The 26166-nt window shown below is 43.3% G+C and overlaps 1 protein-coding gene across 1 annotated transcript; it reads left to right on the top strand.

Moving 5' to 3' along the window:
* The first annotated feature begins 4029 nt into the window (after positions 1-4029).
* Positions 4030-11903, top strand: LOC137157442 (NACHT, LRR and PYD domains-containing protein 3-like). The gene is made up of 5 exons (XM_067554693.1): positions 4030-4091; positions 4632-4802; positions 7230-7403; positions 7993-8163; positions 11780-11903. The coding sequence occupies exons 1-5, from the start codon at positions 4030-4032 to the stop codon at positions 11865-11867; spliced, it is 666 nt and encodes a 221-aa protein (XP_067410794.1). The 3' UTR covers positions 11868-11903.
* The last annotated feature ends 14263 nt before the right edge of the window (positions 11904-26166 follow it).

Below are 26166 nucleotides of genomic sequence, written 5' to 3'. Positions count from 1 at the left end.
TCAGTTAGCCTGTGGAATGGTCTCCTAACAACGAGAGTTCTGTAGCACTTTAAAGACTAACAAATTTAATTTCTGCAGGCATAAGCTTTCATGGGCTGCAACCCACTTCGTCAGATGCAAGAAATAGAAATCAGATAGTGGGTATATATACATGGAAGGATAAGGAACAACAAATCTACACACACACACACACACCCTGAACCCTGACCAGGGTTATTCTATCTGCTACCCAAGATCCACAAACCTTGGAATCCTGGATGCCCCATCATCTCAGGCATTGGCACTCTCACAGCAGGACGGTCAGGCTATGTGGACTCTCTCCTCAGGCCCTATGCCACCATCACTCCTAGCTATCTTCGTGATACCACTGACTTCCTGAGAAAATTACAATCCATCGGTGATCTCCCAGAAAACACCATCCTAGCCACTATGGATGTAGCAGTTCTCTACACCAACATTCCACACAAAGATGGACTACAAGCCATCAGGAACATTTTCCCTGATGATGATGATATGGCACACCTGGTAGCTGAACTTTGTGACTTTGTCCTGACTGACAACTACTTCAGATTTGGAGCCAATCTATACCTTCAAGTCAGTGGCACAGCTATGGGCACACACATGGCCCCACAGTATGCCAACATTTTTATGGCTGACCTAGAACACTGCTTCCTCAAAACTCATCCCCAAGCACCTCTTCTTTACCTACGCTACATTGATGACATTTTCATCATCTGGACCCATGGGAAAGAGTCCCTCGAAGAATTCCACCAGGATTTCAATAATTTCCACCCCACCATCAACCTCAGCCTGGACCACTCCACACAAGAAATCCACTTCCTGGACACTACAAAACAAATAAAGGATGGTCACATTAATAACACCCTATACCGAAAACCAACTGATCGCAATACATATCTTCATGCCTACAGTTTCCACCCTGGACACATTACACGATCCATTGTCTACAGCCAAGCCCTAAGATACAACCGGATTTGCTCCTAATCCTCCGACAGAGACAAACACCTACAGGATCTCCATAAAACATTCTTAAAACTACAATACCCATCTGGAGATGAAGAAACAAATTGACAGAGCCAGGCGGGTACCAGAATTCACCTACTACAGGACAGACCCAACAAAGAAAACAAAGAACACCACTGGTCATCACCTACTGTCCCCAGATAAAATCTCCTCCAACACATCATTAAAGATCTATAACCTATCCTAGCGGATGATCCCTCACTTGCTCAAGCCATGGGGAAGCAGATCTATCCTTGCTTACAGACAGCCCCCCAACCTGAAGGAAATACTCACCAACAACCGTACAACATACAACAAGAACACTAACCCAGGAACCTCTCCCTGCAACAAACCCTGTTGCCAGCTCTGCCCGCACATTGACTCTGGTGACACCATCACAGGTCCTAACCACATCAGCCACACCATAAGGAGCTCATTCACCTGCATATCTACTAATGTAATATATGCCAACATGTGCCAGCAATGCCCTCTGCCATGTACATTGGCCAAACCAGACTGTCACTATGCAAAAGAATAAATAGACACAAATCAGACATAAAAAATGGTAACATCCATAAACCAGTCAGAGAGCACTTCAATCTCCCAGGACACTCTGTAGGTGACTTGAAAGTTGCCATACTTCTACAAAAAAATTTCAAAAACAGATTTCAGCGAGAAACTGCAGAGCTGGAACTCATATGCAAACAACACAATCAAACTGGGTCTGAATAGGACTTGGAATGGTTCTCTCATTACAAGAAGTAATTGTCACTGTTCACACATTCTCACCATCTAATGAATGGTTGTGAATAAGCCTCATCTACTCTAACTGAATGGACTTGCTAACACATCCCCTCCCCATTGTTGTTCTGCCCTTGGATGTGTATATATATATATATATACTCTCTATCTGATTTCTGTTTCTTGCATCTGACGAAGTGGGTTGCAGCCCACGAAAGCTTATGCCTGCAGAAATTAAATTTGTTAGTCTTTAAAGTGCTACAGGACTCTCGTTGTTTTTGCTGTATACAGACTAGCATGGCTACCCCTCTGAAAGTCTCCTAACAGTTATGTTAGTAGCTCTGTCACTTTGACATTTGAAAGTTGTCCAGGTTGCTCACTGGAAAGTATATTTTAGGAAAAATCCCTCATTAACAGGGGGTAACCAGGTAGCTAATGGGGGCTGTTGAATTATGAGTCTTGGGGGCAAAGCCCTTAGGCTCTGAATCTAATATGTTGGGGAGAGGAGGATCTCTGGAGGAAGATCATTCCACCTCGCACACAAAACTTGATGGGAAACAGTCACAACAAGAGGCAGCCTCTGCCATTTGCTGAGAGAGAGCACCTATACCCAACTCTGTTTGAAGTACATGGGAGAAATCTGTTTTAATTTTATCTGTGTGAGAGTTTGGTTATTGTATTGCTTGCTAAATGGTAACTAAGACAATGATTGGAGATGTCCCCAATTGCTGATACTCAAATGGAGGATAGAGGTGTTAATTCCTTTGAAGTTCACCTCCACCAGTTTGGGGATCTGAACTGGGTGAGTGAGGTCCTAGCTTGTAGCCTCCATGGGATCCAGGTGGGAAGACTTAAATTAAGAGCTTGAAAGTGTATAAAAATGAGTCTCTGAGATAGAGATGCGCAAGGTCTGTAAGGTCCCCAGGAGAACAGCGAGTGCAAGGCCTACATCAGTCAACAGGATGTATGGGCGGAGGAGTAATCAAGGCTATGTCAGGCCTACTACAGTCATGAGGGAGATGCCAAGCTTAGGGAAGAGGTGTATAGGGTTTTATAGTTTTAACTCTTTTCCTCCCAGTTTATGTTCCCATGGATGGATAAATAATACTTAGTTTCAAACAAACTGTTCAGAGTCACTACATTTTAATAATGATCACAGCTCCCGAAAGGAAATCTATAACAGGGGCCAAAATCCAGTTAGATCTGCTTGGGAAACATGGTTGGTGAACAGACGTGCTGTGGACTGGTGACCCACTCTAGAAGTGGGATGAATGATGGGATTCCACCCTGAGAGAAGTTAAAGGCATGGCCTTGTAACTTGGAAAGGATGCTCGGCGGAGTGTGAGTGAGAGCTCACAGATACAGCTCTCACTCTGGAACCATTACACCCTCCATTGCCAGCACAGGCAGGATGAAATGCGTCTGCCAAGAATTGGAAGAAAAGGTGAGAATTCATTAAACAAACAATATGGATTATTATTTTAAGGCAAGTATTTTTCTTACCTTAAGTCTAAAATTCTTCTGCTGTCATGGGATTGTCAATACTTTGAAAGCAAGGTCTGATGCTTTGTGTGGCTCTTGCTATTGTTGAGCAAAAGAAATTCTTTCCCAGAGAATCCGGCCACACAGATAATACTAAGCAATTTATTTAGCAATGTGTTGGGGAGCTCAACAAGCAGCTTCAAAGTACAATTGTTACAGCAGTTTCTTAAATACATTTCACTCATCAAGATCGACTAAAACTGGTTTAAACTAATCACCAAAAACAGTTCTCTGCATCTTGGGGAAAACAACTCCATATATGATGGGGAGGGGAGGGTGAGAGGGAAGTGGACTCAACAGATAAGGAAGATTCGTCATGAGGGGCATGAACATGTATACGTGACGGAGGGCAGGGGCACAGTGAGGAGTATGTGATAACATGCAGGAACAGTACAAAAGATATCTTGTTAGTGCTTATATGTGTACTCTCTGTGCTTGCAGTCCTTGGGTATGTTCTGCATAGAAGCCTTAGCCCAACACTATGAAAGACTAAGATTCTTTTAAATGGGCTTCTTAGATTAGGCTGCTGCTCCTTTTGATGCTGATGTAGCTAACAAACCATTACGTGCATACAGATGCTATGGTTATTGGCAGGAATTGAACCTGGAATTTTCAGCACCAAATGTACAGCCTTTGTCACGTGAGCTGATGGAAAGGGTAGTTTGGAGTAAGGAGCAAGCTGTTATAGTTGCTGGCGCTAGCCACTAAAGCGGAGACATAATCATGATCTATGTATTACGTGCTCCTCCTAAGTGCCAAGACTTATCTGATGGCATCTTCAGGAAGTAAGATTAGTACTTCACTGTGGAAAGCTCCTCTTCTTCTACTGCTAACATCTGCCTTGGGTGCGCCACAGAACTACCCTAATACTTCTCTTCCCCACTGCGCCAGCTTGGTGACTGACTTTTCTTGACATGGAATGACATCTCCCAGAGGAAATGAGTGGGGTGGGAGGGTAGGAGGCGAATGGGAGGAACCATGGAGAAGGCAATCAACCCATCCTAAATTTTGGCTGTCTATGGAAAGGGTTAGGTCAGTGGTTCTTAGATAGGAAGTCAAACGCCAAACTTTTTTCTTAACTGGCCAATGGCAGAACTTTGAGATTTGGACATCTGGATCATTCATAATGCTGATTGGTCAAGAGTGAAGGATCAGTGATGTGGCTTAAGCGGGCAGACACAACCAAACCTGGCTTCTTCTTAGTCTCAATGCTGATTGGTTAGGGAGATGGGCTAGCAGGCAGTTTTACATCTTAAAACAGATGTGATGAATGCCCCTCTGCACTGCTGTGACCATGTCCTCTCTGTGCTTCTCTCTCTCTGCAGGTTAGATAAGTGTGGTCTCACAGCTAAGTGTTGTGGGGTGCTTTCCTCTGTTATCAGCACCAGCCAGACCTTGACAGAACTGAGCCTGAACTTAAATAAACTGGGCGATTCAGGAGTGAAGCAGTTGTGTGAAGGACTGAAACATCCAGATTGTAAACTACAGATGCTGGGGTAAGTGTTTGCAGGCTTTGCTATATGAAGAGTTTGGCAGGTCATGTGCAATGCCATCTCCCTTCACGTACACAGTGACACTGAAAGCTGAGAATGTCTCCAGCACTTGACAAATCACTGGCCCACAACATAGGTGCACCCTGTAAGACGTTACTCTGTTTGGAAATCATGCGTTTTAAAAAGATGGTCCTGAATTGAAGAATTGGATCTGAAACTCCTTGATCCTGGCTTTAAATATTATTCTCATGCACTCTTAGAATTTTTTTTGTCACCCAAACTGTTCACCCTGTATAACCCCTGAACTCCATCACTGCCCCAGTCGTCTACCTCTGTGCTATAGCAAGGAGTTCTCTGTGTCACTCGGCTCTGAGCTTGTGATGGGAGGGGAGAAATTGTTAATTTGGTTCATTGGCAATCCTCCCTCTCTACTGAACTGCTCGTTCCCCTTTCCCTCCCCTCATACACACGCCCCAGCAGTTCATACCTGTCCCTTAGGGTTAGTGGTGCAGTTGGAATCCTGCACTCCAGGTGCAATGAAGTACGTGACCTAAAACATTAAAGGTCTGGTCCCCACCCTATCAGAGATCACTGTGGACCAATGGACACCTCTCAGGTCACTGAGTCAATGGGCTGAAGTCTGTATCTCACTGTGTGCAGTCATTATCAGGGTCAAGTGATCAGTTTTCATGCAAAGAGCAAAGGAGGAGTGTCCAGTGTGCACAGGAACACGGGTAGGACCTGTGGCGCGGTGTGGCTAGATTGCGACTGAAGGAGAGTCACCGTATCTCCAAGCCTGCTGGGCCTTCAACCCCTCTTCCCCACCCTCCAATCACTCTGTCTGGTGATGGCATTCTCGACAAACTCATACACAAAATAACTGAAAGCTAGAGAAAGTAATTTTAGATTTGTCGCCAATAACAAACAAAGAGGTATCTCCAACCATCAGAACATATTAGGGCTATAGAGATGGGTGTTGAGCAGAGTAAGACCAGAGCATGAGATGTTATGTTCTAGCCAGGAGTGGAGCCTGGATTCTGCCTAATGTTTGTATTGCTCTAGTGGCACAAAGCTTCCCTGAAGCTGTCATAGCTGGACACGTCATGCTTATGGGAGCTCTTTGGTAACGTGCTGCATTCAGGTGAAAAGGTCGTGGTCTACGGCTCCCTTAGGCTCCAATTATCCCTGACTGCTTGAACAGGCCTTTTGGGACTGTGGTGCATTACCTGTCCCAGCGTCTGCAATAATTATCCTCCCACTGATGTTCGCTCCTGGAGGTTGCTGAGTAAACCTCCCCAACCAGCAAGCATACAATCCCTGGCTCACAGAAATACAGGCAACATTTATTACATTGATTCAATAGTCTGAGAGAGACACATACAACTCTTCCTGGCCCTCAGAACTCTGTATCTGGAGACCTTTTTGAAAAAATATCCCTTCACTCCTTCAAGGGGCCTGCACGGAAAGCTGGATCCTCAAGCATGGCAAGACTGTCAATTTCTGACCACTGGAGCAGGTTGCTAGAGAGAGCAATAGAGGTTTCCTAAGGGCTAAGATTTTTGCTCTGCAACATTCCCAATCTCTGAGCAGGGCCCAAGCATAATTTTTTTAGGCCCAGTACAAACTTGTAACACGAACCCCCTCCCACACACATACCCATGGGGGTTACAGCCTGGGCCGGGCCCCCAAGGGCCTCCAGGCCCTGGTAAAGTGTACCCTTCCTCTCCCCCCCCCCCCAATGTGGGCCCTGTCTGTCAGCCCAGGACGTCTAACTTCTAGCTATTAGAGTGCTTGTGGACCCAAATCTTGCTGGCTTGGGGAGTGATTATCTATGCAGAATATTAGCCCTACTTTTAGCAGGTAATTTAGTCTTTAAGGAAAAAATGTATTTATTTTGTGGCTATAGTTATGATCCTTGATAAATGCTCTCTTGCTGTCAGAAAGAAGCACTCAGCAGACTCAGATAGTGTACCTATTGTATACCTAATCAGCAGTTTAAATGTTGGATAACTGATGACCTATGAATTGTATGATATTTTAAAACACTGAAAAATACTATCAATGTAGTTTTTTGTATTTAATAATAAAATAAATATAATTTAAGGTCCAATATCACACTTATGAGGTTGGAAAGTATTATTACCCCCATTTTAGAGAGAGAAAAATTGAGCCTTATATGTATGAATTGATTCTCCCCCACCTAAGGTGTCGTGTTACTACATACTGTGCTCCAGACCTATGCTTCATTTTATGTAGCAATTTAATACGGTGCTTACAATCTTTACATCATCCTACCAGAGCAATGTGATTTAATCTACACTCCCAGAATGAATAAACTCTTTCTAGACTCCCATTGACTTCAGTGAGATAAAAACAGTGAACAGGAAAGAAATGATAACTTTCCTCTTAATATTTTTTTGGTTCCTGCAGTTTGTTTAGATGTGATCTCACAGCTGATTGTTGTGGGGATCTCTCTTCTGCTCTTGGTCAGAATCAGATCTTGACAGAGCTGGACTTGAAGTGGAATCGCCAACTGGGAGATTCAGGAGTGAAGGTGCTTTGTGAAAGACTGAAACATCCAAACTGCAGACTTAAGAAAATAAGGTCAGTAACAGCTGTGTTTGTTAAAGTTATACCATCATAATTTTAGTTATTTCTGATAGTGCATGCATTGTAGTACTGTAATCTATCAACCCTGGACTAGCACCATTACCGTTCATGGGGAAGGGGAGAGAGAACCAGTGCAGTGCTGTTTGGCCATATTTTGCCAGATTAAAAAAAAAATGGCTGGAGCACCAGTGGTGAAAGTCTTATGCAGTGTGACGCTTTTTGGGGAGGTGGTTTTATTGAATTGACTTCCGGATCGATTGAGTGGGTCTTCACTGCCTCTCAATCGATCCAGATAAATCGATCTGACGGCGGCAATTTTGCTGCAATCAGTGAAGACATCCTCTTAGAGAGGGCAAGCTGCCTATTGCTTTGGAGAAAGCATTAGAGCAGCCTTTGCTGAAGAAGTCGTATGGGAAGGGATCCACTGAGAGGACTTTTATTGTTTACTATAATGTGGCCTTCTGCTGGAGCCCTGTGATTTATCTCTTTATCCAGGAATAAGACTCTGTCTAGACACCGATTGATGTCAATGGGAGGAAGAAATAAGGAGTAATTTCCCTCTCAATATTTTTGCCTCTTGTAGATTTTCTTGGTGCAATCTTACAGCTGATTGTTGTGGCGATCTCTCCACTGTTCTCAGTACAAATCAGACCCTGACAGAGCTAGACCTTGGGGAGAACAACCTGGGATATTCAGGTGTGAAGCTGCTCTGTGAAAAACTGAAAGACCAAAATTGCAAGCTCAGGAAAATAAGGTAACATCTGGCTTCCTTTTAGTATGTCTTAAAATTATCATGTTTCTAACTTTCGCTACTAGGATTGTAGTATTACAATGTACGCATTACCAACTCTTGACCAGCACCACTACACTTCATGGGGAAGAGAAGAGATGCACATTGCTGTGTTGATCAAACAAGTAGACAAAAAGTGGGATCATACACTTTTAGTACATGAAGTTCTAACATCAAAACATGCTCTGTTTATTTTTACTCTGAAAGGTAGAGACTGAACAAGAGTCTTGGATCCTTTTATCATTTAAAAAAACCTCTTCCCTCATTCCTCTCTTTTATCATCATAATGATAATTTAATCCTGGGAGAAAGATGGAAGGGAAAAAGAAAGACGCACAGAAAAAAAACACATCAGGATTGTCTGTCAAGCAGACCAGTTTCTTCATTCTTCAGCGCAAGCCTGCCCATCTCTCTAGGCAGCAGCCCTCACAGATTTTAGCACCACTGGCAAGTGACGTTAAGACAGACATGGGGAACAGAGCGAGCTTGGTTCAACATAAATGCCAGGCAGTTTTAAATTCTTGTAATGTTCCTTGGTTCGCAATATTTCAGATTACTAGTTTAGTACCATGTAAATCCAGCATGTCACTCAGTTAAAAGTTCTAAATCTACAAGTACAAGAGGATGTTATGAAACAAAATGACGAAGGATGGACTCCGAAATGGAGGTAAGTTCTATGGAGACTTTGGGCCAGTACTATTACTGATACATTTACAAAACCACCCCCCAAGGCAAAAATGGAATATTAAAGCTGAAAAGCTAAGCTCTCAAAGCTTAGGAAATGCCCAAATTGAAGTTGCTTGTGCAACGTTAATTCAGGCCCATTCTGCGCAGGCATTGTGATACAGCCTTTAATTATGTGATTACAAATTATTTTTATATTTTACAGGATCTTTGCCTCATTAAGTGCACAGGATAGATGGTGTTACTGAATCGATAGTCATTCAATATTCCTTATTAGCATTCTAATACACATGTTCAAAGTACATAACCTTTTTTTAAGATACGGTTTTCTTTTGAGACTTCTCTGAGCAAAAAAGAACAACCTGTAACATGTGTCCCTCATGTATACATGTCAGAATTAAGGATTTTTGGAGTTCATGAAGCCATGTGTGTTAAGTGTGTTGTGAAAGGAGGATAGTAATAGGTAAGAACTGATACATTTTATACTGATATTAGAGAAACAAAAGTGTTTATTTTATTTTTATTCGCTAGCTTTTCAGCACTGGAGGAAAATGTTGTTGTTCAAGCAGAACAGAGCAACCTTAAATAACAGTACACAAAGATTTTCTGGGGGTTTTTTTGTTTGTCAATTTTCCTAGTTTTTAAGTTGACTGTATAAATTGGAAATGAAATATGGAATCCAGATAATATATTGCTTGGTAAAGAATGTTGGCAATGCACTGAACATGGCTGCAGTCTGTGTTCAACAATGGAAAATCTTGACATCTGATTAAATGTAGCCAGTGTGATTCCTATACTAGCCATCCAAACGTGCCATAAAAGGCACAAGGTCACCTATGGAAGGGAGCTATGAAGCTTGGGCAATGGGTTTTATCGACTTTGCAGAAAAAAATAAACAAAAAGTGGCTGATACTTATTCTCGCTAGCCAGAAGTAGTGCATATGACAACAACCTCTTCTGGAAAAACAGCTGAAGTGGTTTGCAATATGTTTGCTACCTATGGGTTACTTGAGGAGCTCATTTCAGAAAATAATCCACAATTTATTTCAGAGGACTTTCAGACATTTCTATGGCAAAATTCTGTGAAACATGCTAGGTCGGTTACCTGTCACACAGCATGAAGTGGATTGGCAGAGTGTTTTGTGCAGTCACAGAAGCAAGTATTAGACAAAAGTGGTAGGAAATGTGCAAAGCAAAGGGCAAAGATCTCCTGTTCCTCATACAGGTCAGCCCCACAGTCTACCGCTCAGAAGACTCCAGTGGAGTTGTTAAGATGTCAGTTATGTACTAGACCAGACTTACTGAGAGCACTCCATGAAAGACAGCAAACAGGGAAAAACCCACAGCCTGAACCTCCCAGGTTTTTCTGACTGGGGCAGACGATGTTGGTACAAAATTACAGAGGAGGGATGAAGTGGTGGAAAGGTGTGGTAAAGCAAGTATTGGGACCAGTGACACATCAGGTAGAGGTGAAAGGAGAGATAATAGAGAAGCACACTGACCAACTGTTATTAGGTAGAAGCCCAGCATGGTTACAGGATTCAGCATCTGAAGTTAAAAGAAAATATTACAGGTTTTGTTGGCCAGAGGAAGAGGGAGGAGTTGGTACCAGGAAATGTTAGCAGAGGGGGAGAATGAAAGGAGCTCCTGCTGGGCTTGAGCCAAACAGTATCAAAAGGAACAGGACAAGGGTCAGATGTCACTTTCTCTCCCTGACTAGCACCCCCAGCCTAAGCGAAACTGCAGACCTCTCTTGGGCCCCTTGGCCCCACGCCAAAACAAGGTGGAAGGTCCCGGGGTTCCCCACAGTGGCCCAGGCTCCCTAGGCAGTTCTTACCACAGCCTGGCTCTGGCTTCTGGCTTGACCAGGGTGTGGGGCCTCAGGGGTAAGAGGAGGAACAGGGTCAAGGCCACTGAGAGGGGCAGGGCCTCATGGCAAGGGGGGCTAAGGCCCACCTCAGCCCCCACACCAGGAAGAGACTGGCCCGACGGGAAGGGGGAGATTATCACCTCCCCCTACTTTGAAGCACAGCCCCTTCTCATGCCACTCTGTGCCTGCCCAAGGCTTGTATTTGGGGGGGCAACGTGGCCCCATGCCTTCCACCTATGCCCATGTTAAAAAGTGGGCAGGTCATGGTCCCTCTTCTCCCCACCCCCAGTTCCGGCATCCCTGCTCTGTAGGGAAGCGTGTGATCTGGGTCTTGAGAGTCAGTCTGCAAAGAGTCAGCATGGGGTGAAATGTGCCTCTGTGCCTTAGGGAGCAGCCTGGCTTCTCTCTCTCCCTCTGAATTGTTAGTTTGACTCTCTGCTTTTTTGAAAATCTTTTTAGTTACTTCTCTGTCTACTTTCAACTGTAACACCAGATTAAGTCATTGTGAGGCAGAAAAAGAGGGAGAACCTGATAGAACTTGGGAGTTCAGTGTTATAGCTGACTCCTCAGCTGGTCTCTGAGGAGTCCCCTCTATAAACCTCTTTCTGTTCCACTCTAATAGTCTCGGGACCTGCTTCAGACTGTGGAAGGTCAGCAGGAGCCATGATGCTGATGTGGTATTGTGTGAGGGCGGAGACTTGAAAAAGTCAGGTGAAGGGCCAGAAGCTCTGCAGAAGTTGCTGGGGCCAGAAGAAGATAGAGCCATTTAATGAGCACTATGTAATGGAGTATTACATACCTTTCAAGGATGAAGGTTCAGAAATTTTGCAGAATTTGTGCAAATAACTTAATGCCCTCACTTGCATAGTTGATGAATATGCATTGCCTTTCTTTCTGAATGAAATAGTGTGTGTGGTATGATGCCCTTCAAAGGGACTGTGGATTCTAGGAGCATTTGAGTTGGGAGATGGATCGCTCCTTTGGTAGCTTATAAAATTAATGCTTTCTTTCTTTTTTCATCCCACAGATTGCGGTGTAGCAATATGAATGAAGAAATGAGGAGAGAGCTGACTGCTGTGGAAACAATGAAACCTCATCTGGCCATACAGCTATAATATTGTTGCCCTTCTTAGCAGTTAACTAATCATCAGGGTGTTAAGGATTATTTCCATTGGGTGGAAAAACTGATAATATGGCAAGTATATGGCAATCTTGTGTGTTTACCAAAAAAAAGTAGAGTTCAACTCTCCCCATTCATTCTATGTGGATCACAGTCTTGTTCCTGTGATTTTTCTAGGGATCTAAAAAGTTAGGCAACATGGTGTTCAGTGTCTGTGTCCCTTCATAGCTCCCATCCCTGGCTACTTAAAATAAAGGAATAAATACAAAATGAAGCCAGTCCGTATGAGCAGAGTAGCTAGTGTAGGGCAGGACCTACAGGGAGCCTGATGCCGAGGAAAAACTGATCACATGCAATTCCAGTTAAAATCAAGATTAATGCCATCTTGGGGTTGATTTGTTTCTCACTTACTGCTATGAGTTCGGGATAAATTTTTGAATAAGCTCAGTTTCCTGCAGCTCCTGTTAAGAATAACAGGAGCAGCTAGATACTAAATACCTTGGAAAATCTGGTCAGGTAGGTGTGTAAAAGGGAGCTGTTGGGTGCTGAGCTAGCCCTAAATCTTTTGTGAGATTTGAATGTAGACAATCCTGCTGTTACAAATGTTTTGTTGTTCTGTGTTTTCTATTCGTTTACTCTGAATCAGTAGAAAGAGATTTATTCATGAAGATTTGTCGTTTGCAAAGCAATGCATTACATGGTTGAAGGCTATTTTCTTCATCCTCTGCTGCACTAAAGTAATGTTCAAACCAAAGGTCCTCAAGATTTAAAATTAATTTAGACACTGGTTATTTATATATCATCTGATTCAACTTTCAGTGAAGTCAATGGGAGTTGGATCAGGCCCTCTATGAAGAAATATGGTCATGCTGTTATTCTCTCTACCTAATGACAAAGTGAACTATGCACACTGGACTGAAATGCAGAGAGCTTCATTTATTTTAAAACAATCAGCAGGGCAGCTACTGTTGCTTTGGGGTCTTAAGGGAAATTATGTTAGTGATTATCTCTATAGCTTAGACTGTCCTGAGTTTAATTTTGCAAACATCTTCTTCTGTCATTGTTTATTTGTCTTTCTCATTCTATTTTGTTTATGGATTTGTATTAATAAAGTTATTTTTTTAAAGTTTAATAGTTAAACCCTTCTAACAAGATTAATAAGTTCTGACTATGATTGTCACCATAGCTGGTGTCATATCTTTCACAGTAGTTGGCTCTCCCCATGCTAGCAATGACCTTCACCCATCTTTCCTGGCAGAGTGAGGAGGAGTAGCACAATCCCCATCATTATCCTCATGTTCAAGCCGTACCGTATTACCTTGCCAGGGATTCAGAGCTCAGTTTGGCTCTCCAAGACACCTATCAGGGACTGCATCAATAAACCTCATCCAAAATCTATTGTCTTACATAAAAGCAAGTTTTGCTGGCAATTTTACAGCAATAGAAAATTCACTCAGTAAAAACTAAGGGCAAAAAAATGAGCAGTGCTAGCCAAATAGTATATAAAGCATCGCTGACCTGGCGCTGTACTCAGTAACAAAATACTGAATGTTACCTGGGGCAACAGCACGCAGCAACCTGTCTTGTCGGGGAGGAGGGCTGGTTTCATTGTTTACAGGAAGTGACCCTATTCCCTGATTGTACCAGGACAGTAGCGCTAGGCCAGTTTACACCAGCTGAAGATCATGCCCAGTTTTTCTGTTAGTTGCCCAAGTGGTGCACCTGCAACAAGCTCAAACCCACATATGCAGTGCTATTATAATCATTGGGCCTACACTGTTACCACACAATTCCTAACAGGCCCCAAAATGTCAGGGGCAGGCAGAACAGAGGCCCCCCATGCCACATACTATGACTGACTTTCTCTGTCATGGCCACCTCAGCTGCATACCTCCATGTTGAGCTCTTCTTATAGCCCGCTTGGCTCTGGTGTTCCAAATGCAACAGACTTGCCTCCCAGGTATTATGTAGCACAGAACAGACAGCTCTAACTATTGAGAGATTTTCTCACTGAGATCCAGTCTTGGGAGTGCACAATGCCAGTGTCTCCTTGACTCACTCAAAAGTACATTCCGTCATTGTCCACACTGCATGAGCCAGTAGTTGAATCTTTTCTTGGTGTTGTCAAGGTGGGCAGTGCACGGCTCCAGGAACAAAGGGTAGGCTGGGCTCCCTCTGGGCTCACTCTTGCCATTTCAACATAGCCCGTGGTAATCCACTGGCTGTAAAGAATGTCCTGCTGCAGCCAGAATAGTCCTGTGCTCTTAAAGATGTAACTGCTGTGCTCCTTCTCTGTCCACAAATGATATCAAGTGAAGTGCATCCGTCATAGAAAAGTTGCCCTTTTTGTTGATGTATTCTGTGAAAGGTAATGGTGCCAAACAGATGCATATAAGTGTCATCTATCACCCACCATAAATTTGGGAACCCCATTGCTGCAAATCCATCTATGTCTTGCATGTTACCAAGAGTCACAGACCTGCAAAGCTGGAAACTATTAATAGCTCTACCCATTTGTATGACAGCAGCCCCCACTGTGGATTTTCCAGCTCCAAAATGGTTTCCCAGTGACCAGAAGCAATCGGGCATGGCAAGCTTCCACAGTCCAATCACCACTTGCTTCTCAATTGTCAGAGCAGTTATCATTCTGGTGTCCCTGCACGGCAGGGCTGGGGTGAGCGCGGCGCACAGATCCAGGAACGTGGCCTTCGCACCTGAAAGTTCTGCAGCTGCTGTTCATTGCCCAAACCTGCATCACAATGCGATCCCACCAGTCTGTGCTCATTTCTTGGGCCCAGAACCAATGCTCCAGCTGCTCCGTGAATGCCGCCAACAACCTTGAGTGGGTTGGTGTCCCACAGCATTCTGTCCTCTGCTAAATCATCATGTCCCCCATTGCTGTGGTGTTTCTTTTGTTTCTGCAAATATCGGATTAGTCATTCTGTGTTTGGAACGCTTATGACAATAGTGCAGAGCTGGGTGGGAATCCATGCTTCTTCAGAGATGGCAGATAGCGAAAAGTGCTGCATGGGTTTGTGGGATTTTTAAGAAAAGCATGAAAATTATGAGATATTGGTGACGTTATAGGATGGAGAAATTTGCATAATGGAAACTTGATCCCTTGCTCCTAGACACCCCTGTGTGACACATTTCTGCCCCACCATGGGTTCCCAAAATTTCCCCGAAAGTGTGCGGGAGGATGGCGAGTTGCTGGGATACCTACCGACGATGTGTCAGCACAAACATTCCTGATGAGAGAGTAGATGAGAGAGCCAAGTATGCACACACAGGAGCAGTGGCGTAGCTACGGCCATGGCACACCCACTTTGAAAGCAGGCTCACCCAATCGACTGCGGACGTTCTACTGCCAATGCTCCGCTTAAGCTACCTTGGCAACTGGAGCCTCAGGCAGCTTAGTTTCTTGGCTGGTTGCTTCCCGAACTTGGCCACAAGCCAGAAACACTTGTTTTTCAGCTGGTTGAATTTATGCCCACCCGTGTCAACTACAGGCCCTGCCAAAAACCAGCTCTGGCTACGCCCCTGCACACGAGTGATATACTAATTGCGGCAGCCTTATGTCAACATAACTTACTTCGACCAAAGTTTGCAGTGTAGACATGGCCTAGGTCTTGTAACACTGGGGACGTTCTAGAAGACTCCAAAGATAATATTGTGCCAAACTTTAAAAAGGATAAATGGGATTACCTAGGTAATTATTGGCCTGTCAGTTGGACATCGATTCCGGACAGGATAATGGAGCACCTGATACAGGACTTGATTCATCAGAATTTAAGGAGGATGATCTATGAAACCCCTTTGGGATTTTAGAGAGCATGCTCCTTTAAATCTTTGCCCGGCAGGGAAGTGCTGATTGTTCCAGAAGGAAGGAGTGCTGTTTGGGGGATGGCTGAGCAGAGAGATGGGAAGAGAGCCAGAGATGGCTCAGTCTGGCGCTCCAGACAGAAGGGCTGCAGCTGCAGCAATCCAAGCAAGCCCTCACAAAACGAAAGCAGCTGAGAACCTGGCCAAAGCCTGGGTGGGACAGAGCGGCTGACTGGGGACAAGAGCCAGGAGGAGCATCACGCACTGTGAACCATGCCAGGGAGGACAAACCAGAGCTGGACTCTATCACTGCTGCCCACAGCTGCATGGGGCCGTGAGTTCTGGGGCCTGTGACTTTGCCTTGGGAATAAGGAGGGAGGCTGTAGCTAGCTAAGTGGGGAAGGTGTTGCTTTGTGTGGATTTGCAGAGAGCAGCAGGAGAGTGCACCGGAGGGGTTTGCTGGGGAAAGTTCACTGGTGCTGAAGTCAACCAGGAACACCCAATACTCACCACCGGCTTGGAACTTTGGGCTCCTGTACTCTGAGTGCAGACACATTGCTCAGTTTCTGCCCTTTCACACCCTGCTACTGCTGGGCCTGTAGGGCCTTGTGTTGAATGTAACCCTATTTTACTGCTCCCCCTATCTTTCCCTCTGTTGATTTTCTCCATTCATCCCTCTGTAAATAAATATTTCCCGTTCCTATAATCATTATCCTGGTGTGTCGGAAGGGGGCGAAAGGGGGGGGGGTTAGAACTGGTGCCTCTGGGTGGAAGGGACTTTCCCGGCTGTCTTCCTGCGCACTCCTTTTCCTGGCCAGAGCTGGCTGCAGAGCAGACTCCAACTTGGCCACGTGGGCGCTAAAGTTACATACAATTAATGCAAATCAGCATGGGCTTAGGGAAAATAGTTGCTGACAAAATAACTTGACATAATATTTTTGTAAAAATTAATGAAGAGGGCAGGTCCACTGATACAGAGAGATCTGAATTGGTTGGTAAGCTGGGCACAAGCAAATAATATGCATTTTCATATGGCTAAATGTGAATGTATACAGCTAGGAACCCAGGCAGCAGGCTGTACATACAAGCTGAAGGAAGCATCCTTGGAAGCAGTGACTCTGAAAAGGATTTGGAGGTCATGGTGGATAATCAGCTGAAGCTGAGATTTCAGTGTGAAGCTGGCTAAAATGAATAAATAAATAAATAAATAAAAGGCTAATGCAATCCTTGTATGCATAAACATGGGGATGTGGAGTAGGCAGAAAGGTTATTGCGGTTACTTGGCACTGATGAGACTGCTGCTGTAATACCGTACAGGAAATCTGAACTTACTTGCACTAGTTTCCACAGTCTGCAGTTTGGATCTTTCAATCTCTCACATATCAGCCTCACTCCTGTATCTCCCAGTGGATTGGTCACCAAATCCAGCTCTTCCAGGGTCTGGTTTGTGCAGAGAACATGGAGATCCTCACAGGAAACTTCTGTGATGCCACAATCCCACACTTGCAGGAGAAACTGGCAGGTATGATGTGAAAAGGAATCTTTGGAAAATTCACTCCCTTTGCCTGCCGGCTGCCCCAATATTAACTGACAGGGAGAGGGAAAATGAGTCATGTGCTTTTACTATGGTATGAGTTTTGGTGGCAAGTGTAAGGAGAGAGGTGGGGAAGTCCCTCCTCTTCCCTCACTATCATAGCCTGGAGGATCTCCCAATCCCCTTTCTTGCATCATCAAAGCCTTGCATGGCAACAACCATTGTTTCAGCCACAGGGAAATAGGTTCCCAGAATGGGTCTGCTATCAGTCATTCACAGGGGTGGCTGTTGAGCCAGTAATTTCTTCCACATTCCCTTCTATTCTCAGGGAAAGGTCTCACACACACACAGAGAGGTAATGTACGTACGTATGTGTGTTGAAGCTTTGGCAGGTCCTAACAGTGGGGATCAATGTCCCTAGGTCCTCCTAGATATTTCCTTGCTCCAGTGACATCTGCATGTTGATTTCACATCCTTTCTTAAAAACCTAGAGGGAAACCCGGCATTTTATAAAGTGCATGTTGCACAGAGCAGTGTTGTACTGATGGCTAGTGATAGAACATATGGATTTCAATAGCCTAAGGAATAATAAGGGACGCTAATAGGTACCCCAGTTTTAATAGCTTCCAGTTTGAATGTTCACTTCTTTATCGCCAGTAAATGTTTATTCAGATACGGGTCTTTCAGGCATTGGCTGCTACAGAGAAAATTAAAATCTTCATAGCACAGAGATGTCAGTCTGCATTTTGGACAATTGTTAAGATGCAAAGAATGAATTGAATATCTGTGAAGAAATTGGGTACAGTAGTATGTTGAATAAGAGTGAGTTTTTTAGTTTATGAATTAATTTTCAGCTCAGAAAGGTGGATGACTGCCCTGCTTTCAGCATGGGGCAGGCAGGGGCTGTGTAAGCTGCTTGATATATAGCTACCAATGCACCTCAATTCTGATATGCCACATCCCCTTATTCCAACACCCTTTCTCACCTGAGCAGAGACTACCATTCAGGGCAAATTGTTTAAAGTGTGCAGTGGTATGGAAGAACAGGGATTAAGATGAGAGCCATTTTTACATGTGAACTAAGTAAGAGTTTTAATTTAGGTCTCCTGAGATGATGAATGAAAGCATTAATTTACTTGGTCACTCATTGAATGTGATATGATAAAATATACTCTAATTTCTGTATGATAGTTATGTTTCGTAAATTCTTCACAACTTTATTTCAGATGAAAAATTGTGTGAGATCAATAACGTGGGTTTAGCTTATAACAGGATGTATCGCATATGGTGTCAAGAGTGAGTAACATAGCTAGAAATCACAAGCAAGAGTGCTATGTGTATATACTAAGAACCTAAACAATACTCCCTGAGTTGCAGTTTTCTTCTCTATTTTGTTATTCTTCTAAGTATGAAATTACCACCTGGCTGACTCTAACCCTGAACATTGAGTTCAGTATTCATAAGAAGGAACAGTCCCAGTGGCTGTCCACCATAGTTCTCTAGCTTGTGATCAGATGTGTCAGTCCTTCATGTAACCATTTCATGCCAAAATCTAGTTATTCATTGCTTCCCAGGTCTAGCTCTGTCAGGTTCTGGTTTGTTTGGATAGCAAGAGAAATACATGTCCAGGCAGAAGGTGGAAGAGAGCAGTTGGACAACCTAAAAGGATAAAGAAAAGTAAAAGGTTGTATTACATGTATTGCACTTCTGATCCTGCCAGCACCTCTGGGAGAGCAAGGGGCAGTGGAGGAAGGGGATCTGGCAATGGGCTGGAACCAGCCCCCTGCCACGTGCTGCCTCTAAAGCATGGCAAGCAGTGCACTGAGCAGCGCGATCCCTGGGCAGCTGAGGGCTGAGGCCGCAGTGCCAAGGATACGGGGCAGGCCTCTCCAGTTCAGCCCAACGGCAAAAAATAGGAATAGGGCAGGGAGCTGCTTGCAAACCAGGCAGAGCTGCCAGATGCCACCTTTGCAGAGATCTCTCCCAGGCCTCAGCTGGAAGGCACTGACTGCAGGGTACTGTACCATAATGTTTTGTTCAGAGTTACGAACGGTTCAGAGCAACAAACAACCTCCATTCCCGAAGTGTTCGTATCTTTGAGGGTCTACTGTAACTGAAAATCCTCGGTTTTGTTCTAGTGATATATAGGTTCGATTTCCATACATTGTTGAAGTTAGTGAATGCTGTGGATGCCTTTCCTATTCTTGATGTAACTTCTTTCTTCAGGTGTCTGCTGGCCAGTGTGGTGCTGTCCAGGCAGATGAACTGTTCTACTCTCTTGATGTTTTTGCCTTCTAATATGGTATAACTGCTTGGTGTCTTGGTTTCAAGGATGTTTGTTTTGGCATAACTGATTTTGAGCTCTGCTTGACCTGTTGTTTTTGCCAGAACGTCTCTTTGATTGTAGCTTTTCGGGGTGTCACTGAGTAGCACAATATCATTAGCAAAGTCTATATCTTGTGCCAGTGTTGGTATTGTTAATACATTTCTTCATTATCCAGTTCATGGCAATACCAATAGCAGCAGAGATAGAATGAAGCCCTGTTTCAAACCAGTGTCCACACTGAACCACCCTGTTGTTTGATTGTTCACCCTATACACACACTTTGCATCTCTGTATGTAACCTTGATAATATGGAAGACTTTAGTTGGGCTTCTGCAGGACTGAAGAATATTCCACAATGTATCTCTGTGCAAGCTGTCAAATGCTTTCTAAAAGTCAATTACATTGATAATAAGGGGAGCCTGTCATTCTATATATGCTTCTGTGATGGTCCTTAATGTAAATATCTAATCTATACAGGAGCTTTTGGTCCTGAATCCAGCCTGTTCTTCCTTAAGCTTTGCATCCACTGCCTCTTTCACCCTATCTACTATCACTCCTCTCAGTTGTTGCAGTCAGATCACCCTTTTTAGGTATTCTGGTAATAGTTCCATATTTTTCCTGGACAAGAGAGGTCTCTTTTCCCCAGGCTTCCTTTAATAACCCTATTAGTTCATTAGAATGGTGGTACTTTTAACATTTCTTCTTTGGTTTGATGTAAAATAGGCATTGAACCCCTCAGCCTTCTTCATGTCATCAGTTATTAGCTCTCCTTCCCTGCTAAGTAGAGGACCTGCACTTTCTTCCATCTTTCTCTTGATCCTAATGTATTTATAGAATCACTTCTTATCCCTTGCTAGGTGTAACTCATTCTATGCCTTAGCCTTTCTGATTTTGTCCCCACATGCTTGTGCTATTCTTTTGTACTCCTCCTTAGCAATCTGCCCATCTTTCCACTTTTTATAGGATTTCTTTTTGATTTTCAGGTCATTAAGGAGCTCCTGATGAAGCCATATTGGCCTCTTACTGTTCTTTTTATCTTTCCTTCACACTGGGATAATATGCTGGTGTGCCTTTAATATTGTCTCTTTGAGAAACTGATTGCTCTCCTGAAAAACTTTTCCCCTTAGATTGTCTTCCCATAAGACCTTAGCTACCAGTTATCTGAGTTTGTTAAAAATCTGCTTTTTTGAAGTCTATTCTCTTTATTCAGGGGCTGCCACTCCTTCCTTTCCTGAGGCCTGGTCTACACTGCCACCGACGGTTGACGGGAGATATGCAAGCTACATCATGTAGCTTGCATATCTCCCGTCGACGTACTTATACTGCCATACCACGGCGTATTCATGGTGCTGTGTCGACGGGACACGCCCTACCGTCAATGCAGCCTTACTCGTTTCGGGGAGGTGGATTACCAGCGTTGACCAGAGAGCCCATCTGGGATTTGAATGAGCTACTCAATCGATCCCACTGCATCAATCGCCACAGAGCCAGCAGTGAAGACATACCCTTAGAAACACAAAAGCAATCATTTCATGATCACTTTCACCAAAGTTACCTTCCACCTTCAGATTGTCTGCCAATTTCTCCCAGTTGCTCAGAACCAAGTTTAAAATGGCTGTTCCTCTAGTTACTTTCTCCACTTTCTGAAACAAAAAGTTGTCCCCATAACATTCCAAGAAATTACTGGAAACTCAGTGTTTTGCCATTACTTTTCCAACAAATGTCTAGATAGTTAAGTCCCCCATTGCTACCAGGCCTTTTCTTTTGGATATTCTGTTATGTGTTCTAGAAATGCCCACCTGCACCCACTTCTTCCTGGATTTGGGAAGAAAAACGTAGGAGGCAGTTGTAGAATTTATCTGTATTTTTTTCATTGTCTCCTTTGTCAGCGCATCATTGTGTGACTGACATATTGGTGAATTTGGTTTGGAATCTGACATGTATGATACATTGGGTTGATAGGTTCTATTACAAGTGTGCTTTCTGCAGAATCTGTCATAATGAACACTTGCTCCACTCAATGTTCATTGTCACCATGACCTGAATAGATTAGATGTTTCTTCTCAAAGGAGTGTTTATCCGCATCAGTCAGTCTGGTCTCACTGATGTCCAGGATTTCAAATCCATAACTGTCCATCTTCCCCATGATCTGTGAGTTCTTTTATGTTTATCTGTTATGTTCCAGTAACTGACTCTGAAGTGTTTTCTTGCTGCTAGCATCAAGCCTTTTTGGGTCCTGTCTTCCAAAGACTGCCTGTCACCTAGAACTTTCATGCAGCACAAGGGATCAGCAGTGTTCTCTACTGAGCAGCCATTTTTACCAGTGTGGTAGCCTGCATTTCTATAATCTCTGAGCTTTTAAGAACACATTATATTATGGGTTATTCAATATTTAGTATATTATAATAGGTATATATGTGGTGACTTATTTTCGATATATATTTTACATTTGGAAAAGCACCTAGAACTGTGGAGTGACATTTCATTACAAGGAAAAATAATTTAAAATGCAGTTATCTGGCGAAAGCTGAAAACAGAGCAGTCTTAGGCTCAGTACTGCAAAGACTTACATGCATGCTTTAACTTTATGCATTGTAAGTCGTTGCAGGAATATAGGCCCATATTAGATTTGGGTAAACTATGGTTTTAAATTGAGCTGGGATATTAGCATGAGCAATTGGCCCAGAGCTGCATACCAAAAAGAATAAGATCATGAGAAAGAAGAGTTGTTGAGTTAAACTTGTAGTGATCTTTTGAAATACCAGTGTTATATTAGGTATGGTTTGGGTTGAAACAATAGAAATAAAACATGATTATCTGGGGGAATCTGATGCAGTAAATAATTAACTAGATAAGAAACTCATTAATCTGGTTTTAGCTAAGGTCTAATCATTAGCAATATCATCACTGGTTAAAGGATATAAAAAAGTAATTGCTGAAAGGGTTCATTGCTAATACCTGTCTGACCAATTTGGAGCTGACCAACATGAGTTAAGCGCTCCTGAGGTTAGCCCTGAATATGCCATGAATACGCTGTTGTACGGCAATGTAAGTACGTCGACAGGAGATATTCCAAGCTACATGATGTAAGCTTGCATATCTCCCATCAACCGTCAGTGGCAGTGTAGACCAGGCCTCAGGAAAGAGGAAGTGGCAGACACTGAATAAAGTATCTTGATGAAGTGCATAGAAACGTTTTGTTACTGTTTGCATGTAGCAGATTTATTTATTATTTAGGCTTTTGAGGCATGATTAGAGTAATTGTAGAAATACCATTCAGCCTTTGGATTTAATAAAGGAATTTATAGTTAAATTAGTGTGCGTGTAATACCCGGAATAAACAATAATTCCAGCTGTAGCCCCATGGATAGCACTACTTACAGTGCATAAAGTTAAGCATGTACATAAACCTTGCAGGATTGGGATCTAAATGAGTCTAATTTCAACTTCCACCTGATGCTCATATTTGAAATATAAGTAAGCCTTTGCAGAGTAAGGGCTATGGAGTGCCTCCATCTTGAATGATGGCTCTCTAAGTAACTTCTTGTCACTGTAGTGTGACTGTGGCAAACTACGACAAGCTGTTGTGTTCTATAATTTTGCTAACCTTTCTAATCCCCTGTACTCCTGCACAAACATTGTGTGCACGTCACACTGATGGTTTTGTAACACTCATCCCGCTTCAGGTCACTTGCACATTTAAACTAGTGTAACTTGAAGTCTTTTAATCATGATTTGAAGACTTTAGTAACTCAGCCAGAGATTATGGGTCTACTTCAGGTGTGGGTGGGTGAGGTTCTGTGGCCTATGTGCAGGAGTTCAGACTAGATGATTGTGATGGTCCCTTCTGCCCTAAAAATCTATGAGTCTGAGAGATGATGCAGGCAGGTGCGTGGCACGCTTCCTGTTTGTGTTTGAAGTTATTTGGCTCATTTAAGACCACATCCGGGCCAAGTTGAATTCAGTCATGGCAGTTTTGGCCTTCTCTTTTTCACCTTCTCTATTCCTTTTTCACGTGCACAGCAACAGACACAGTCTGACTGCACTGCTTCACTGAACTGAAAGCACAAAACCTTCTGTTAGTGATCAAAAGTGTACAAATAGCCCAAAAGCAACACACTTTAAAGGGCATGTCTACACAGCAGCTGGGAAGGCGGGTATTCAGATATGCGCTAGCACCCGAGTGCAGTCCTGCCCAATACCCTAGGTACATATTTGATACTAGCCCAAACTACCACCACTGCGACACTGCTATTTGTAGCATGCTAGCTTGAGCAGAGCTTGCAAATGCTTGTCTACCTGTACTGGGAAGCATGTTCGCACCTGCAGTGTAGACATATGCTACATCACAAGCTACTTACCCCCATCTTCCCTTATTTTCCCTACATGGGCACAGTCTAAAAGATCTTGGCAGTGAAATGCATCCTATTGCACTGCAGAAGGAGCACCATGTAGAAAACACAGAAGAGGAAAGAACACTAAGGTGAGAGAGCAGACAGGAAATGGTGGCCGCTTGTAAAGGTGAATGTGTTTTCTACTGTGATAGTTATGAGCCACAAGCTTCCTTCTAGCCGTGAACTTTAAGAGCTTAATTCAGCCTAGACCAGCTCTCTTCAGTGATGCAAGGTAAGCAAGGTAAGTTGAACTGAATCATATTAGACATAGCTTTATGAAGAAATTCTAAATCTCTTACTAGGAGAGAAGAGGGAGGTCTGAGTTATTTGTTTCCTCCTAGAAATAGAGTGGCTGTAATCTCATAACTGTATCATTATTTCATCTCTAGGCACCTGTCTTGTGTTTAAACCTTAAGGATGAAAAATATTCTGAATGTTGCTCTAGTTTGCAAACATTTTTGCAGACCTACATATGGGAAAGAGAACAAAGAGAACAGTGTAATCCTAATGTAAACATCTGGAAGAACTTGACACTGAGAAACTCATTTAAAAGAGGACTTCAGTCCCTCTGCTGTGTGCTTTATTATCTGAATTCCCTCTCCAAACAAAACTCAATAACTCTCCCTAAGCAACTAACTCTCCCTAAGCAACTGGAATTTTCTAAACATTTACCATAATGTAAAGACAGACATAGGCCACGTTCAAATGAAAAAAAAAAAAGGAATTTTAAAATTATTCCCATTGTTGATCATAATTGAAAATGTCTGTTCCAGCAAAGGCTGACGAATGAACTCTCAGCAGCAGCAGTTCTTCTGTGGTAGAGGGGTTTGTTCCAACTTAGCAGAGGAACTGTGTGGCACCAGCGTTTATAATGGAGACTGTGAGCACATTCGTGGGAGCCTCAGAAGCATTAATGACAGGGCTGTGTGATTTTTCACAGGAATATCAAATGACTCTAATTCACAGACTCCTCCAAGGATGACATTTTGTTGGTTTTTTTTAAATTAACCCCTAGGTCAGCACTGTCATTTTGGAACCTGGCTGTGCCATGTGACTGCTTCGTGTTATCACTGTTGTGTAAAGTGCAAAGGACACAACCTCCACCTTCCTCTTTCTGGTGTTTCATGGAAAGCTTGTCTAAAATGCTTTGCATGTGAGGCTGAGGAAGGGTTAACTTTTTGTAACCTGGTTGCTCTGAATTTCACTTTCACAGGTGGAGTTTTCCTTACTCTCTAATGCAGACTCTGCAGGCTGGGGAGAGGGGCAGAGAACCACTTGTTCTCAGTCCTGGGTTCTTTTCGTCTCTCTATTTGCGGCTCTAAATGGTGAGCAAGCTGAGGCAAAGAAAGGAAGCTGATCCCAAGTTCTGTGTGGACTCTCACAGTAAGTGCATCACGCTCTGTTTTACCTTGACTTAACTTCATCTTGCTTAATCAACAGCTTTATGAAGTTAGATGAGGGGGATTTATCTCGTTCTGCCTGATGTCTATCAATTGTAAATGTAAAGCTGTGCTAAGGAGGAATCTTTCCCTTGTTTCTCTAGGATCTTACGTCTTCATCTTCCTTGGCAGCTTTGCATCTGACAGAGGTTAGGACTATAGCCACTAACGAGCCTGTACCTGAACTGCCTGCATTAGCCCTATTTTGAACCATTCCTTACATCTGAGGAAGTGGGTTACAGCCCACAAAAACATGCCTGCAGGGGAAATTAAATTTGTTAGTCTTTAAAGTGCTACAGAACTCTCGTTGTTTTATTCTGAACACAATTAGTCTTTAGAAAGTTATAGTTTTCTTGCAAACTCATTAGATAGTCCACCGTGGTCGAATATTGAATCATCAATAATGTGTTGTATAAGGCTTTCAGTATGAAAGCGTACCAGAGACCTTTCAAATAGAAATTAAGCTTGTAGCCCTTTTTTTGTGGTGAAGTTAATCTTCAAAGAGTAATCTGTTCACGAGAGCTATCATTTTGCCATGTGTTGCCAACCCTCCAGGATTGTCCTGGAGTCTCCAGGAGTTAAAGATTATGTCATGTGATGAAACCTCCATGTGAATACAGCCAACCAAAATTGGCAACCCTAAGTCCAGGTTTAGGTTTTCTTTTGGGGTGAAGACTTGATCTGCAGGAGGATTGGAAAGGACACAGGGGCAGTGTCTACAATTTGGCTCCCACTGCTAGAGGAAGTGGGGACTCTCGAGGAAGCGGCATTTGTGGAAA

This window comes from Emydura macquarii, unplaced genomic scaffold, assembly GCF_026122565.2.
Source record: "Emydura macquarii macquarii isolate MOO-44397 ecotype Brisbane River unplaced genomic scaffold, CSIRO-AGI_Emac_v2 contig_1518, whole genome shotgun sequence".
Lineage (NCBI taxonomy): Eukaryota > Metazoa > Chordata > Testudines > Chelidae > Emydura > Emydura macquarii.
Note: the sequence above shows the minus strand (reverse complement) of the source record. Positions and strands in the feature narration are given on the sequence as shown.

What these genes read in the sequence shown, in the direction of transcription:
- LOC137157442 (XM_067554693.1), top strand. Translation starts at nt 4,030, where the DNA reads ATGATCTATGTATTACGTGCTCCTCCTAAGTGCCAAGACTTATCTGAT. An exon ending in TCTGATGGCATCTTCAGGAA is followed by an intron (nt 4,092 to 4,631) that starts GTAAGATTAGTA and finishes CTCTCTCTGCAG; the next exon opens with GTTAGATAAGTGTGGTCTCA. An exon ending in TGCAGACTTAAGAAAATAAG is followed by an intron (nt 7,404 to 7,992) that starts GTCAGTAACAGC and finishes TGCCTCTTGTAG; the next exon opens with ATTTTCTTGGTGCAATCTTA.